At 40.4% G+C, this 15738-nt stretch overlaps 1 protein-coding gene across 4 annotated transcripts in view; it reads left to right on the plus strand.

Annotated features, from left to right (window-relative positions):
• Nucleotides 1–15738, plus strand: part of ap1g1 (adaptor related protein complex 1 subunit gamma 1) — a 21049-nt gene extending 5311 nt beyond the window's left edge. For 2 of the 4 annotated variants that reach the window (XM_010788014.1, XM_010788015.1), the window contains exons 2-24: nucleotides 428–631; nucleotides 735–859; nucleotides 1099–1240; nucleotides 1402–1498; nucleotides 4075–4151; nucleotides 4572–4580; nucleotides 5550–5645; nucleotides 6010–6090; nucleotides 6176–6274; nucleotides 6356–6411; nucleotides 6499–6612; nucleotides 6713–6853; nucleotides 7200–7254; nucleotides 7414–7536; nucleotides 7653–7742; nucleotides 8274–8398; nucleotides 8500–8604; nucleotides 8714–8855; nucleotides 9143–9266; nucleotides 9399–9497; nucleotides 9684–9844; nucleotides 10971–11069; nucleotides 11207–15738. In XM_010788014.1, coding sequence (XP_010786316.1) covers nucleotides 431–631; nucleotides 735–859; nucleotides 1099–1240; nucleotides 1402–1498; nucleotides 4075–4151; nucleotides 4572–4580; nucleotides 5550–5645; nucleotides 6010–6090; nucleotides 6176–6274; nucleotides 6356–6411; nucleotides 6499–6612; nucleotides 6713–6853; nucleotides 7200–7254; nucleotides 7414–7536; nucleotides 7653–7742; nucleotides 8274–8398; nucleotides 8500–8604; nucleotides 8714–8855; nucleotides 9143–9266; nucleotides 9399–9497; nucleotides 9684–9844; nucleotides 10971–11069; nucleotides 11207–11308 — 2463 coding nt within the window. In that variant the 5' untranslated portion in view covers nucleotides 428–430 and the 3' untranslated portion in view covers nucleotides 11309–15738. The remainder of the gene's footprint in view (nucleotides 1–427; nucleotides 632–734; nucleotides 860–1098; nucleotides 1241–1401; nucleotides 1499–4074; nucleotides 4152–4571; nucleotides 4581–5549; nucleotides 5646–6009; nucleotides 6091–6175; nucleotides 6275–6355; nucleotides 6412–6498; nucleotides 6613–6712; nucleotides 6854–7199; nucleotides 7255–7413; nucleotides 7537–7652; nucleotides 7743–8273; nucleotides 8399–8499; nucleotides 8605–8713; nucleotides 8856–9142; nucleotides 9267–9398; nucleotides 9498–9683; nucleotides 9845–10970; nucleotides 11070–11206) is intronic. The other 2 variants (XM_010788017.1, XM_010788018.1) reach the window with 2 other exon arrangements.

Raw genomic sequence — 15738 nt, forward strand, 5'->3', positions numbered from 1 at the left:
CGAGGGAATGTCATTTCAGCTGCCACTCGCCTTCCCTCTGCACTTTGAATACTATTTAGAATTTCAGCGCTAAAAGGAATAGTTATGTTTGCCTCCAATAACAAATGCTAATCAAATCGTTTGCCTTTGGTGTTTTAAGGAGTTGGGTTGTTTTCCAAAGGACACTTCGATTTTTTTATTTTAACTTGTAACAGTCTACATGCACATAAGAAATACTGTATTTGGGATAAATCTGGATTCTGCTGTTAACCAGATACTGTGTACATTTACATCCACAGCAATAACTTAATGACCATAACATGTACAATTGGTCCGCAATCAAAAATATAGTAATTTTCCCTATTTGTGTAGCTTATCCGTTTTGTTGTGGTTTAGTGCCAACCCTAATGCAATGTGCCAACCTGTATCTTTTCTTGTTGTTTCCCAGAGAATGCCAGCTCCGATCAGACTGCGGGAGCTGATCCGGACTATCCGGACAGCAAGGACCCAGGCAGAGGAGCGTGAGATGATCCAGAAAGAGTGCGCTGCTATCCGCTCGTCCTTCAGAGAGGAAGACAATACATACCGTTGCAGAAATGTGGCAAAGCTACTTTATATGCACATGTTGGGCTACCCGGCACACTTTGGGCAGGTATGTTGACTGATGGAACGAGGATGACTGGGCGATGGGCAAACATTGATGGAGGAAGCTTATACCTGTGGAATGTGTTGTAACATGATGACTTGACTTCCAGCTGGAGTGCCTGAAGCTGATCGCATCCCAGAAGTTCACCGACAAACGAATAGGTTATTTGGGAGCTATGCTGCTGTTGGACGAGAGGCAGGATGTCCACCTACTAATGACAAATTGCATTAAGAAGTAAGTGAAGGCAAAATCCTTCGTAAATATATTTTTACATTTTGCTGCTAAACATGTTTTTTAGAAATGCAAAATAATTAAAGATAAAATTCGTAACCTGTGTTTTAAATCGTAAGGTGAATGCAATTTACAAACCCCACAATCCTCCTTGCCTGCTGCTGGACCTGTCATAAACAATCATCTTTTATCTTTATTTCTTTGTGTCCATGGCTCATTTATCATCTCTTCTCTCCACACAGTGACTTGAATCACAGCACACAATACGTCCAGGGTCTGGCGCTGTGCACTCTGGGCTGCATGGGTTCCTCAGAAATGTGCCGCGATCTGGCCGGGGAGGTAGAGAAGCTGCTCAAAACATCCAACTCGTACTTGAGGAAAAAAGTAAGCGTCATTGTTGGCATGTTTGTATGAATACTTAAACTGTTAAAATGTGCGGTCCACTATTCTACAATAACTGTGTGGACATGTATGCTAAAAAGAGTGAAACAGTGTGTCCCATGTTTTCCTCATTGAGTGTCTTGTGTCTAAATATTTGTTCCCAGGCGGCGTTGTGTGCGGTTCACGTCATCAGGAAGGTTCCAGAACTTATGGAAATGTTCCTTCCAGCCACAAAAAACCTGCTGAGTGAGAAAAACCATGGTAAGTGTGAACGGTTTGTCAGGATGCAGTTTCTGGCCAGTGAGGAAATGTGCCTGTCCGACAGGAAGGCAGACGCTGTCCTTTTCCCTGCCACTCACTCAAGGTGCTTTGCTCAGAACACCTGGACAGCGAGTGTCCTTTCTGTGGTGTCCTTTGCAGAGGAGAGAGGGATTAATGAGTCTGTCATACACTCTGGGGCTGATGTGTACCCCACTTAGGGAAGAGATTCAGTACAGTATCTCACAGGAAAAGATCTTTTGTAATGGTACTGAAATCACTTCTTTGTCATTGTGTGGCAATGCAGTAGATTTCTTTAGAAGCATTTCTTTAGCTTATTGTGTAGATCAATGGTGTCTCTACTTCACATGCAGGATGGTGTGACATGGCCATGAGATACACAAACATGTGCCAAGCTAAATTGCCAAATACAAACTGATAATCCATCAACATGTTGGATTTGTAAAGATGTATATTCAGTGCATGACATTGAGGATTTTGGGAGATGGCCCTGTGGGCCATCTAAGCTAATTTACAGATGGCCCTGAGCCCAATAGAGATTGCCCTGAAAAATGCGCGCGGACGAAATGACGCACGAAGGGTTTGGATGCTGTCTGGTGCATTCTCTAGACTGAATTATAAGATGAACCACCACAATATTACAATTTCAATTGTATTCTTCATTTCACTTGTTTGTGTTTGCTCGCTTGCATGTCCTGCATAGCTATAATAAATACTTAAGTTGTTGGTCAAGACACTTTCCATCTGATGAAGGCAAATGCCTTCCCAGATGTAAAACAGTAGAAAACATTACATGCAGTTATAACTGCCAAAACAAACATTATTTACGCTATTATGGCCCCTGTTAAAAATGTTTGTAATGTTATCTACTGTAAGTTGGTCGAAGGAATGCCTCCTCATCCAGAAGCTGACCGAGCAGACCCGAGCAGCCGAGTGCATCCGCGAAGCACACACAATGGCGACGTCAGAGTTCCCGTTAGCAAGCAAATCTAAATCTCTTCGGTCAAAATGTCCGGTCAAAATAATTTCCCTTTAGCGCAATACCGCTTCAGTTGCGCCACTTATGTGACAGACAAGAAGAGTATGTGACAGACAAGAGTAGTCAATTCTAATGTGTAACACTTAATGTGGAGAAAGAGATGTGCTGTATGGGTTGATTGTGCGTTGATCTGTTGCTAATGCCTCGGGGTTCCGGTGGGCATGTAAACAAATGCATAATGCTGCTCTATACTTTGTGGCCTCACCCAGTTGCATAGCGACACTTATTGTTTAGGTCACGGTGTCTTTTAATAAGCAGGTAGTCATATCATTAGCTAAAACTAGCTGGATCTGATCGATATGGACATAAACGCGAGTGAAGTCTAATCTGACGGGAGAGAGAGAGATCAGCTGCTGCTGACGAGTCGACACGCAGCTCTGCATGATCACATGCAGCGTTGAGCGGAACAAAACACACACTTCAGGTTAGAATATCACACGTAGCCATTTTAATTACCTCTCAAACTACCTAAACTAGTTATAGATATGTTTAGTTTTACTGTCGGGTCACTCATTACTGGATCCGCGAGCTGCATGATACTGGTATAATAGATTGCCCGATCGGGCAACCAGCAGGTGAGGCTTCATGGCCCGAGCTAAATACTAGATGGCCCCGGGCCATCGGGCAGTCCTTAATGTCGAGCACTGATATTTATACTAGACCACGTATCATACGTTTATATAATTAGCATTCACTTTAATACCAACACACAAACCAATGATGTGGATTACATTTAGAAATAAATAACATCATTTTCTACTTAGAAAATGTCAAACAGCCGCTATGAGTTTAAAACTGTTGTCAGACATATTTATGAGTGGGATCTGTGGCTTCAGAGCTGAGGATGAGTTTTCAACCTTGTAACATTCAGAACACGTCACTGCGAAATGATTAGCCTGTGTGAGATATTTAAGATGTATGGTGCTGCCACCTGATGTCCCCGGCGGTTAATCATATGTATGCTAGTACATCATACTGTTTGACATCTTGGCTGCTGTGCAATTTGTTAGCATGGATCTTGATACACGAAGTAAGAAAAAAAGCCTGGTACATGATTTGTAATGTGTGGAAGTCAAATCTTAATCGCAGCATGGCAGATTACCTCTTGACTGATATGGGCACACAGTACGTAGACGTTGTTTAAAACGGACTATATTGTTGCCATCACGCCTGTGTTCAGACCGAGAAAAGCACTGAGCGGCAGTACTGGAGCATGTTGACTCATTTCAATGAGAACACTGCATTGACTCAGCAGGGTTGCCAGCGCGGAGGGCTCCTGCAACAAAGTTGAACCTGGCCAAAGTTTTGTCACAACACATCACCTAGCAACTTATAAGCCTTCCAACTACTTCTACTTCTCTCACAACTAACTTCTAAAGCTGGCCCTATCGTATCAATTTTGTTTCTAATTGACCTAACAGTGGCACCCACCAACATGATCCCTTGGGTTTTTATGTTGGAATACTCAGAAGAAATGGGGGATTTTTAACATGTTTTTCTAACTCTGTCTATTCCCCAGGTGTTCTCCATACGTCAGTTGTCCTCCTGACGGAGATGTGTGAAAGAAGTCCTGACATGCTGTCCCACTTCAGAAAGGTATTAACAGATGATCTCACCCAAAGGATAACAGACTAGAAACGTATGCATTCGTCTTAAGCTCACGTCACATTTCATTCTCCTTTTGCGCACACATTTCCTTTTGGTCTAGCTAAGCTTAATAAGAAACATGTTAAACTTGTGAGGCTTGGTTCGCGCTCCAGGTTATTTTCTCTACATTCAAAGTATGTCTCAATCTTTGATCTCCTACCACTGTCTTTTCCTCTTGTATCTCAACTGCTGCTGTCCCCTTTCCTCCTCTAGGTGTAAAACTGTGCCAGAAGCACCACCCCTCATGCTCATGATCTTAACATTATTTTAAGCTCTCTGAAAGTGAATGATTTCCAGTTTCCCCTCCCTAACATCTACCTCATATTTTTTCTGTCATTTGTCTTTGTTACAATTCCTGCATTGTGTTAGAATGAGAAGGTAAGAGTACATTCTGATCTCATAGCTGGTGCATGCTGTGAATAGTAATCACCCCTCACACTCAGACGTAACCTAATTTGTGTTGAGTAATTTCATGTTGTGTTTTTAATTTATAATTTGAATTTCCAATTTGTAAAGTGTTCATTATACTATGTCAGTGTTTTGAATATTGTAAAATAATCTTATGGTCCATTTGTCGGATACATTTCCCACTATTATTTTCAGTGTCATTTGAACCTAATCTGCAACTCATTTGATCACTGTTTTGAAAGCAATTGGGTGGTGTGTTTTCACATGATTGCCACAGGTGTTTTCACCAGAAACAGATGATTCCCACTGTATCTGTGTCACTGTTAGAGTATAGCCTATTTGTCGTGTCAGAAAATGTCTTTAAGTCACCACTTTGGCATTTTGGGTTGCTTGTTTGTCGTCTTACTCACACTAGAGGATTATCATTAGTGTTCCAAAATAATCCAGTCGAGAAAGTTTTGTCACCAGACGCATAATATTCAGATTTTAAAGCTTAATAAACCAGCAGTCTGTTTCCCATCGTGCTTTTCTTAGGTTGCATTTTGAAAACCGTTTACAAAGGGCAGAACTTAAAACGGACGGGATGTTTTCTATATCATTTTGCTTTTGTCTGCATTGAATCAAAATCTCGTTTTTAAATATACCTTTGTTTACTTAGAGACTTGAAATCTTCTAACCTATTTGTTTTGATTAAATCACCTAACCTTGACTTGTAGAGATACAAAAAAATGTAGACTCAACATTATTATTCTACTTAAAAAGGCAAACATTTTAAACCCTTTGCTCTTCATATGACTGGCTGCCGCTACCAATCACAAACTAATTACCTTGAAATCGAATGAAGACAATGTTATATGTTGAAAAGACAAAGTATGAAATCTGATAGACTTTTTAAAAAAAAACTACTGTGATACCTTTCCTTTCTGTTGTCTTTTGTAGCTGGTTCCACAGTTGGTGAGAATCCTGAAGAACCTCATCATGTCGGGATACTCTCCTGAGCATGATGTGTCAGGAATAAGCGACCCTTTCCTGCAGGTAAACCTTTCTTTCTTCAGACAAGTACCCTGAGCTGTAGACTGTTGGATTGGCTCGATGCTTGTGCCATACCATGAGCAACCATGATCAGAACTTGTGATAAGGCCTCTCTCAGAAGTATCAGAGTAAAGGAATGTTTTAACCTGTTTTATCATCAAAAGTGCTAAAAATGTCCTTATATTGGTGTGGATACATTTTTAATAAACAGGGATTTAGCAGTTTATTGAATTGTATAATCGCACACCTACATTTTAAACAGGCGAGTTGTGCTTGTGAGACCAGAATTGACCTTTTTGGGGATCAATAAAGTGAATTACATTTGGCAATTGAACTGACGGTATTGTACTGTGTTTTTCCCCCTTAGGTGCGGATATTGAGACTACTGCGGATTTTAGGCAAGGGTGATGACGACTCCAGTGAAGCGATGAATGACATTCTTGCACAGGTTAGGATTACACATCATCTGTTTTGGGCCAAAAGCTTCCTAGAGAGAGTGTTCTCTTGACAATGTGTGGTGTTTGTATTGACAGGTTGCAACGAACACAGAGACGAGTAAAAATGTAGGCAATGCGATTCTCTACGAGACTGTACTGACCATAATGGACATCAAGTCGGAAAGTGGACTGAGGGTGAGTGAAATTCATATAAAGGAAAGCTTCAAATGAGCTTAAATAGACTTTTCTTTTGCCTAAATGCCTTTTATCTTCCAGGTCTTGGCCATTAACATACTCGGTCGCTTCCTTCTTAACAATGACAAAAATATAAGGTAATTCGTGTGCTTTCAGAAGCTGACCTTGTACATCGAGTCCTCCAAAAAGCCTTTATTCACATTTGAATGAAATTGCCCTTCCAGATACGTGGCATTGACATCTCTACTAAAGACGGTACAGACGGACCACAATGCAGTGCAGAGGCATCGGAGCACCATTGTGGATTGTTTAAAAGACCTGGATGTGTCCATCAAGAGGTGAGTCTCAAGTCCACCCATTACTTCATTTACAATGCCATTTGTATTCATAGTTACCCTGGTTGTTTCTGACCTTTGTCTACTTTTCATTGTTGTGTAGACGTGCAATGGAGCTGAGCTTTGCTCTGGTGAACGGGAACAACATCAGGGGCATGATGAAGGAGCTGCTCTACTTCCTGGACTCCTGTGACCCGGAATTCAAAGCAGACTGCGCATCAGGAGTCTTTCTAGCTGCAGAGAAGTACGGACACTGACACACAGACTTCACCACACATTAAACCTGTGCTCAGCTGCTTTGTCATAATTGGGTTCACATCCAGTGTGACCTCGGCTGCAGTCGTAGAATGAAAACAAATCGCATGTCTCTCGTACATTGATTGAAATTGACATCGTCAAGGACCAAGAAAAGAATGGATGCTGAATGATGATAAAATGAGTGATCCATCGTCTGACAGACCGTGATGATACCATTTTTTTTTTCTGACAGCTTTTGTCTCCTGTCTGTAGAGAGTTTTGATAATTTAGCATGTTCAGGATTATTCTTCAGTGCTTTGCTGCAACTAATTATTGTTTAATTTGTGTTACAGGTATGCCCCTTCGAAAAGATGGCACATAGACACCATTATGAGAGTCCTGACAACAGTACGTATTACACCCACACTGTAATGCCTTTGATTGTTGCTTGTAATTGATTCTCAGCATGGATAATAATAATAAGTATTTACCTTGAGTACCTCATAAAAACTGGTATTAGACATCTTTTAGCATTGTTCATTACAATATGTGTGGTAATCCTTACAGGCAGGGAGCTACGTGCGAGACGATTCTGTTCCCAACCTCATCCAGCTCATCACCAACAGCGTGGAGATGCATGCCTACACAGTGCAGAGACTCTACAAAGCACTGCTGGACGACATCTCCCAGGTCAGTGCAGCTGTGGTTTGGGTTATGATTAGATTTGGTTACATCTCTTTGATTCATATAGACACACTAGCCTAAGAGCGCAGCAGAGTGTAATTGTGTTTCTGTGTGTTCTGTAGCAACCTCTGGTGCAGGTGGCGTCCTGGTGCATAGGGGAGTACGGAGACCTGCTCGTGTCTGGACAGTGTGAGGAGGAGGAGCCCATCCAGGTACAAGAGAGAGAGAATCCTGTTCACACACGTACACACGTACACACACACACACGCACACACACGTACACACACACATGGACTAGGATATTTAACCAGTGTTGTGATATGAGACTAGATATTGTGTACGATTTTCGATATCGTGTCATACTTTCCTGCATTATAGTAAAGTGATTTAATTTACCGGAAAAAAGTGTGTTTGTTGTGCGGCAGTGGACAGAAGATGCTAATGCAATACAATGCTGTATGATGATAAAATGAGTGATCCATCGTCTGACAGACCATGTTGATACCATATATTTTTTTCTGACAGCATTTTTCTCCTGACTGTATGGAGTTTAGATAATTATCAACAATATTGTCACAATATAGATTTTTTAGGTATTTGGTCAAATATATTGGAATATCTTGATTGCCCATCCCTCACGTAGCACAAAAACACACACGCGCACATATTAAAGACCAAACTATTCAGGAACCTCAAACACTAGGTCACCAGATGTTCCTTTCTTCTCTTCCTTTTGATGAAAGGTGACTGAGGATGAGGTCCTGGACGTGCTGGAAGGCCTCCTGGTGTCCAACCTGTCCACACCTGTGACTCGGGGTTACTCCCTCACCGCCATCATGAAGCTGTCTACTCGCTTCAGCAGTGTTAAGTGAGTAATGGCCTCTTAGACATTTGGGTGCTAAGGTAAAAAAAAAGTTCACATGCTACTTTTCCTCTTTTCTAACCTTTCACATTTTATTTTTATTTCAGCCGGATCAAGAAGGTGGTCTCAATATATGGCAGTAGCATCGATGTGGAGCTACAGCAGCGAGCTGTGGAGTACAACGCTCTTTTCAAGAAATACGACCACATGAGGTAAAACTGCATTACTCCCACATCCTCACAGATCCAATATAGTGCAGTAGATAAGGATTCTTCTCCAGTTTTTCTCTCTGCTTACTCTTTGCCTTTTCCCTGACTTCAGGCCAGCTCTCCTCGAGCGAATGCCCATTATGGAGAAAACTGCTACTAATGGCCCCACAGAGATTGTGCAGACAAACGGGGAGACGGAGCCCTCTGTTGTGGAAACGAAACATCTACCACCTGTCACCCAGCCAGCCAATCAGGTGAGGGCAGTTTTAAATACCTTATTTAGGGGGAATATTAAGGACCATACACTTCTTTGTTTGGAATGAACAGAATACTTTTAACCATGAGCTGTTTTTGGCAAACAAAAAAAAGTTCACTTGATCCTTACTGTGAAGTAATTTGACTGTAAAGATTTTTAAATGGTTTAGATGAAATTTGAAAATAATGAATGCAAGTCTATTGATAATGATTAATTATGTGTTATAGAGTAAACATAGATACTGCAGGTATTTAATGATGTTGACATGTTTGTTTTGTTCCTCAGGCTAATGATTTATTAGACCTGCTGGGTGGTAATGATTTGCCAGTCATCCAGACCACCATGCCCACCAAGCCTGCCTCAGCTGGAGGAGAGCTGCTGGACCTCCTGGGCGACCTCTCACTAAGTGGTAGGATTCTCTCTTTTTTGATGTCCAACATGTGCCTGCTCCGTTTCAGCAGTGACTTAGTGCTGACACTGTCTCCTTTTGGTATGAAAAAGTGAACCAAAACCCATGTGTGTGGATGTCCCCACTCTCCAGGTGGCCCAACCCCAGCTCCTTCTGTTCCCTCCTCCCAACCCTCTTTCCTCCTGGACGGCCTCTCCTCTCAGCCCCTGTTTAATGACATACCAACTGCAGGTGAGAGTCTGTTACCCCCATTCCCCATCTGCTCCCAATTAGATGGAAGTCTGTGTTTTTGTCCTTGTGTACAAAATCACTTTTTGTGTGTTTCTTTCCTTGGATTGCCATAAGACGTCTATTGAAATGTTAGATTTTGTATTTCTACATCTCTTGATGGTCTGTTTCTCTGAAATCTCCACACAGCTATTCCTCCGATGACGGCATACAACAAGAACGGCCTAAAAATAGACTTCACATTTGAGAGAGCTAATCCCAATCCAAACGTCGCCGTCATCACCATCCATGCTTCCAACTCGGCAGACGCGGACATGACAGAGTTTGTTTTTCAGGCTGCAGTACCAAAGGTAAGCGGGCACATTGTGACATTGATGTTAAGTGGCTGCATTTCAAAACGCTCAAATGCATAATGGTGAAGTGTAGAATTTACACCAGATTAAGTTGTTTTAAATAAGACACATGAAATTATAAAACATTCAAAATCATTCTACAAATCCCACATTTGGCAACAGCACCACCCTGAGTCTGTTTGTCTAGAGAGAAAGATCAGCTTGAGATGTGTTTGTTGGTGAGATCTGGCAGCCATGATAGATCATCAGAAACAGTGAAGTTTATTTCGCTTAATCCTTCCAATTTCATCATTTACATAATTGAGTCATTTAAGCTTGAAACTCATCACTTTTGAACGCTTTCAATCAATGTTTTAATACGATTTTGGATATCGTTATATCTTAAGTGTCGTCTTTTCCTGCATTACAGTTAGGGCTGCTCAATTAATCGTATTTTAATCGCGATTACGATTATGGCTTGCAACGATTACGAAAACAACGTAATCGAAATAAAACGATTATTATTACTTTTTTTTTCTTTCTTTTTTTTTTAAATAAATTTTTTTTTTTGGGTTTTTCAGTTGAATTATACTTAAAGTTCAGGGTAGTCAACTGTTAAAAACATATAGTTCACATTTTTTTTTTTTCAATAAATGTATGTTTTCGAAGTCAATGAATAATCGCATTTAATAATCGCAATTACAATTATTGACCCAAATAATCGAGATTATGATTTTTGCCATAATCGAGCAGCCCTAATTACAGTAAAGTGGTTTGATTTTTTTCTTAATTTACGGGACAAAAGTGTGTTAGTTGTACCACAGTGGACAGAAGGTGCTAATGCAATAAAACGCTGAATGATGATAAAATGAGTGATCCATCGTCTGACAGACCATGTTGATACCATATATTTTTTCTGACAGCATTTGTCTCCTGGCTGTAGAGGGTTTAGATAATTTAGCATGTTCGATATTGAGGCATTTGATAAAAAAAAATATTGTAATATTAGATGTTCTTTATATCGCCCAGCCCTCACATAGACACACATACGCGCACTGTGAGCATCCCTCCTTCTGCTCCTGTAAGAGTCCATGGGGTGTCATGATATTTTCATCTAACATAATGTCTCGTATTTGTTTGTCAGACATTCCAGCTGCAGCTCCTCTCCCCTAGCAGTAACGTTGTCCCAGCACTCAACCAGGGAACTGTCACACAGGTCATCAGAGTGCTCAACCCACAGAAGGTGAGTTTGTCCTGCTTTTTAGTTTGGTTCATTTTGTTGTCCTTTTGAAGAACATTTAGAATATGTTTAAGACAAGTGCCAGTGTCAAATGATTTGCAAAACATTTTATAAACATGATCCCCCTCACCACATTTCAGCAACAGCTACGAATGCGGATCAAGCTGACGTATACCCTCAAAGGCTCGCCCGTGCAAGACCTGGCTGAGGTTAATAACTTCCCCCCTCAGTCCTGGCAGTGATGAGCTGCTTCTGTTGCTCCTAAAAGCCCCCCACCAAGGGAACTATGAAAAAGATTTTTCTTTCACCTCCCTCCTTTCTTCCGACGGACCCCCCTGTGACGTCACTGCAGTCAGCTGCCCTCCAGTTGCATGGGAAACAGCAGAGCATCTAACACAGGAGAGAGATACAGATGTTACGAAGACCCTATTGACTTCACCAGATTAATTGGGAAAACATATCAATCACTGAACTTTCTCTTTTTTTCTTTCTTAATTGGTTTCCATGATGTCTTTTGTGTAGTAATACACCCTCTGCCCAAAAGCATTACCACACACAAAAGCACACATGCACACCATCTACTGTGGCACACTTCTCCTCTCAAGTCACTGTAGAGAAAACATGTTGTCCACTATGAGCACTGCAGTAACCATAGTTTTAATTTATAATTTAGCTCCAATGCAGTTGAAGCATTTTGCTCCATTGGTATTTATGATTGGCTTTCCTTTCAGTACATATGATGGCAGCAGAAAACGCTTTGAAAGGTCTACTTAGTGCAGTTGTAACCCCTCTACGCACCATCAGTGATATAACTTGTCAGAGTTGTATTCATTTTGAATTACATTAATTTGCTTAAAGCATGTTTGAGCATTTGTAGGATCACATCACACCTGACTCGAGCTTGGAGGGGAACTTCAGGTTCTGGTAGTAGGCGTCTTTATCCTATGTTTCTATAGGAAGCAGTCTACATTTGTTTTGTCACAATGATAAGAGCATAAACACATCCAACATGCCCGCTTTGATCACCTGCGGCTGGTTTTTCAGAGAACATGCTCCAGCTTTTCCCACACGGCGCTCCTGAAATCATCTCATCTGTAGCTTTTAGTTAAAGATCTGTATAATACATCCTACGGTTAATTGCTTTGCATAGTTTGGGGAGGTTTATTCATTAGGATGGATTTCATCCAGATCTGAAATGTATCTGAAGATAAGCTGATCGCCTTTGTGTTTAAAATCTGCGTATAAACTTGTCCTGCGTTTGTCTCTTCCGATACATTTCAGATGTGTTTCTCCTGGTTGAGCTTAGTCACCATGCACATACATGTAAATGAAGCCTGTTATGAATGTAGTTACATGCACTGAATGCTTTTCCCCCTCAAGTCTTCTTTCTCATGGCTGTCTTCTTTAAGGATGTTCATCTTAATGGCACTATTTTTGTGAAGTATGTTTTATTTCTGCAGTAATTTGACTTAATTATTTATGCCTGATATCAAAGTGATGTGCCTTTCTGACTTTGCTAGATAAAAGCCCATGAACTATTGAGTTCTGTTTGAGCTTCGTTTGTAAGTCCGCTTGTGCGCTGATCGTGTTTTCGATCGGAGGGAAATGGTCTTGATGATTTTGATTTTGAATCACCTCATATAATAAGTTAAACCTTTTCACTCCTTTGTCTCATCATTAGGTTATAATCAGTCACCAACTTATACTGGACTACCTTGATGTCTATTTGACAAAAAAACATAATTATAGCTACACAATCTTGATTGCTATACTGTGTGGCAGACTTTCCATTAGAAATGCCTGTTGGATGATATTGATAAAAATCCTAAAGCAAATCTCAAAGATTATGGCAGCTACATAGATGTAAACATTTGATAGGCTGCCATCGAAGTGTTTGTAAACCAGTATAAAGTACTGAAGTGTAATATCATTAAGGTCCCCCGTCAGACACATGTTGAAGTGTGAGTTTGCGTCACTTGGAGAGGTACTGTGACGGGTCGTTCTGTGGTGACTGTTCCTAACAGTTCTCTCGTCTTCAAATCAGAATTCTGACCATGCTGTCGTGGACAGTAACCTTAATACCTCACAATGTTATCTCTTTCTGTTCACTTTCACTTGTATTGGGTTGACAGCTTTGTTTAGTCATACATTGTAATCAAGGGGAGCATCTGCATGAGAAACTAATGTTAGTTATTCATGTCATTACTTCAGACCAGCAGCCCTGCGATGCTGTGTTGAGATCCTCAGATGTTCAATCAGGCTGTATACTTCTTTTCACTATGCTTCACTATCTCCTTACGTCTGTGACCAAATCAGAGAGACTATTAGCTTTGGAAATATTTTTGAGCTATGATATGTGTATATGGAGGAAATTATTTCAGTTTTTCTGTTGACAAATGCTATATTGGCTTTTTTTCTGTATATATTGAGGGCTTTTACAATTTTGTCTCTTGTACTATCTTTCATCATTTTTTTAGATACCATTTTCTAAAATTACCAATTATTCACAATGTATACTGTCTAAATTAATCTAGTCACCATTAGTCTATAAAGACTTCCCTGTATCATCGCTCTCTCATTGTTAAAGATATATGATCTGCTGCCTGTACATTGTATATAGTTGTAAAACAAACAAAAGCTGATCAAATTAAATAAAACCCACATGAAGACTTAAAAGATTAGCTAGGAAGTATAATTGTATGCATATATGTACAAAAAGAACCTTAAAAGGATGCAATTGAGCTGCATTTAATTTACTATTCTTCCTACTTCATTCATGATCGGATGTGTCATCTTTACTTCTTTTACAAAGATGGTAGGCTGCTTGTCGGGGTTCTGTTGGATATTGAAATGAGGGAAGATCTATCGTAACAGATGTTGTCTGAACGATGTACTGTACTACTGAGAAACCTAAGCACAGTGTTGCACAGCAGCAGAAGTGGCACCTTCATCTGCTTCCCTGCCCCTAAACGCCTCATGTATCCACGCCCTCCTGCGAAGAGGAGCAGGTTTCTTCTCTCGATGTAACTCTTTCTTTGGGTCTAATGTGTTGTTTAGTGTTCTGCACTCTTGACAAGTTCAACTATCAAACTCCCCTCGACCTACAAAATATTTTGTGAACTGATGCCCTGTGGTTCTGGCATGAAAGCTGTCGTGGTTGCCTGGTAACCTTGTTGTCTGCCATGTCCAGCACTTTTTCTAAAAGCATTGTGTTTCAAGTAATGCCACTCTAGGAGAATTCTAACCTCACTGATTTATTTTTCCCAGTTTGGTCAGTAGATTTCAATTGACGAGTTTCGTCTGAAAAGGAGCTGGTTGAAGTTGTATTATATGCTAAGTGGTTTAAGATGTGTATGTTGGAGCAGCAGTGTCCTTTCCATGTCTGGGTCTGAACAGTACCTGGCTTTCTCATCGCTTTCTTTTATTACTCTCTTCTCACTGATGTTATTTGCTTCTGCGTGACAGACCTTTCAGTTTCTCTTTGTACTCACTGCAGGAGGAACTGTAACGCATCATGTCTGAGCCCTTATTTTAAATTCAACTTCACATGGCGGTTAATCATGGCAGGGTATGAGAGAGGAAGGCAATGGATTGTTGTTTTTTTGTTACTACCTTTTTGATTTTGTGTTATTAGTGTGCTGCTTTACCAGCCCCAAAACAAGCCTGTGCTACAAGCTAAAAACCACAAGGGGGAGCTGTGCAAAACAGATGGAAAAGGAAGTTTCATACATCTAATCCTGAATGTTTTGGTTGGTGTTGTTTGTATTGTCTTCTTCAACAAGTATGTATCCATGTTAATCACATCTGATCAGCTCTTGCAATGATACCGTAAATCCATGCAGTTTCTAAATGTACAAATGGAAATAATGAACCCAACATAAGTGCTTTGGACAATTGTAACTCAAAAGGAAGAAAAGAAACGGAAACAAATACCCATCAGCGGTGTGATCAGCGTGTGTGTGTGTGTGTGTGTGAGTGTGTGTGTGTGTGTGAGAATGATTGCGAAACAGAAAATAATCATGCTTGATAAGAGCGTGATAGCCTGCGACATGTCTTTTATCTAGATAGGACATGATTTTTGGCTGCAATTTCAACTTTCAGCTTCTGAGCTGCATGTGAAAACCAGTGTAAATAACGTCATTTCTACACTTGACCTGAGACTCTTTTTTGAAATGCAAGAAAAGTTCGAATTATAAAGTCTGTCACACCAGATTCATGGGTCAGTACTAACATGTACAATAGGAAGTTGTTCAAATAGTGCTCACAATGCTGTTATTGTTTTTAAGAATGATGAAAATGCACATCCGTGATTTGGATAATTGGATACTTAATTTTCTTTTTTATGGCTTAATCAGTGTGTAAAGGGCTTGGGAGAGCATATGTATTGCCACCCATGTTCACTTTCCCTGTTGAATCAAAAAAAGTGCATCCATTGTATTTTGAAAACAAAATCTGTTTGTAACTCCCCCGGCCTGTCCTGACTGTAAAACAATATAGTGTCTGATTTGTTGGGGGAGGGTGAAGGCATGAGGTTCACTTCTTTCAGTCAACTTTGACATGTTGAACTGAATCTCAGTTCCATGGCTTCAAGGTGAGTGTGTATGTCAGACTGAAAGTATGAAATGATGATTAAAGATGAAAAGTTGTAAACTATTAAATGGGATATTTTCAA

The sequence above is a fragment of the Notothenia coriiceps genome, unplaced genomic scaffold (genome assembly GCF_000735185.1).
Source record: "Notothenia coriiceps isolate Sejong01 unplaced genomic scaffold, NC01 NC01_scaffold00031495, whole genome shotgun sequence".
NCBI lineage: Eukaryota > Metazoa > Chordata > Actinopteri > Perciformes > Nototheniidae > Notothenia > Notothenia coriiceps.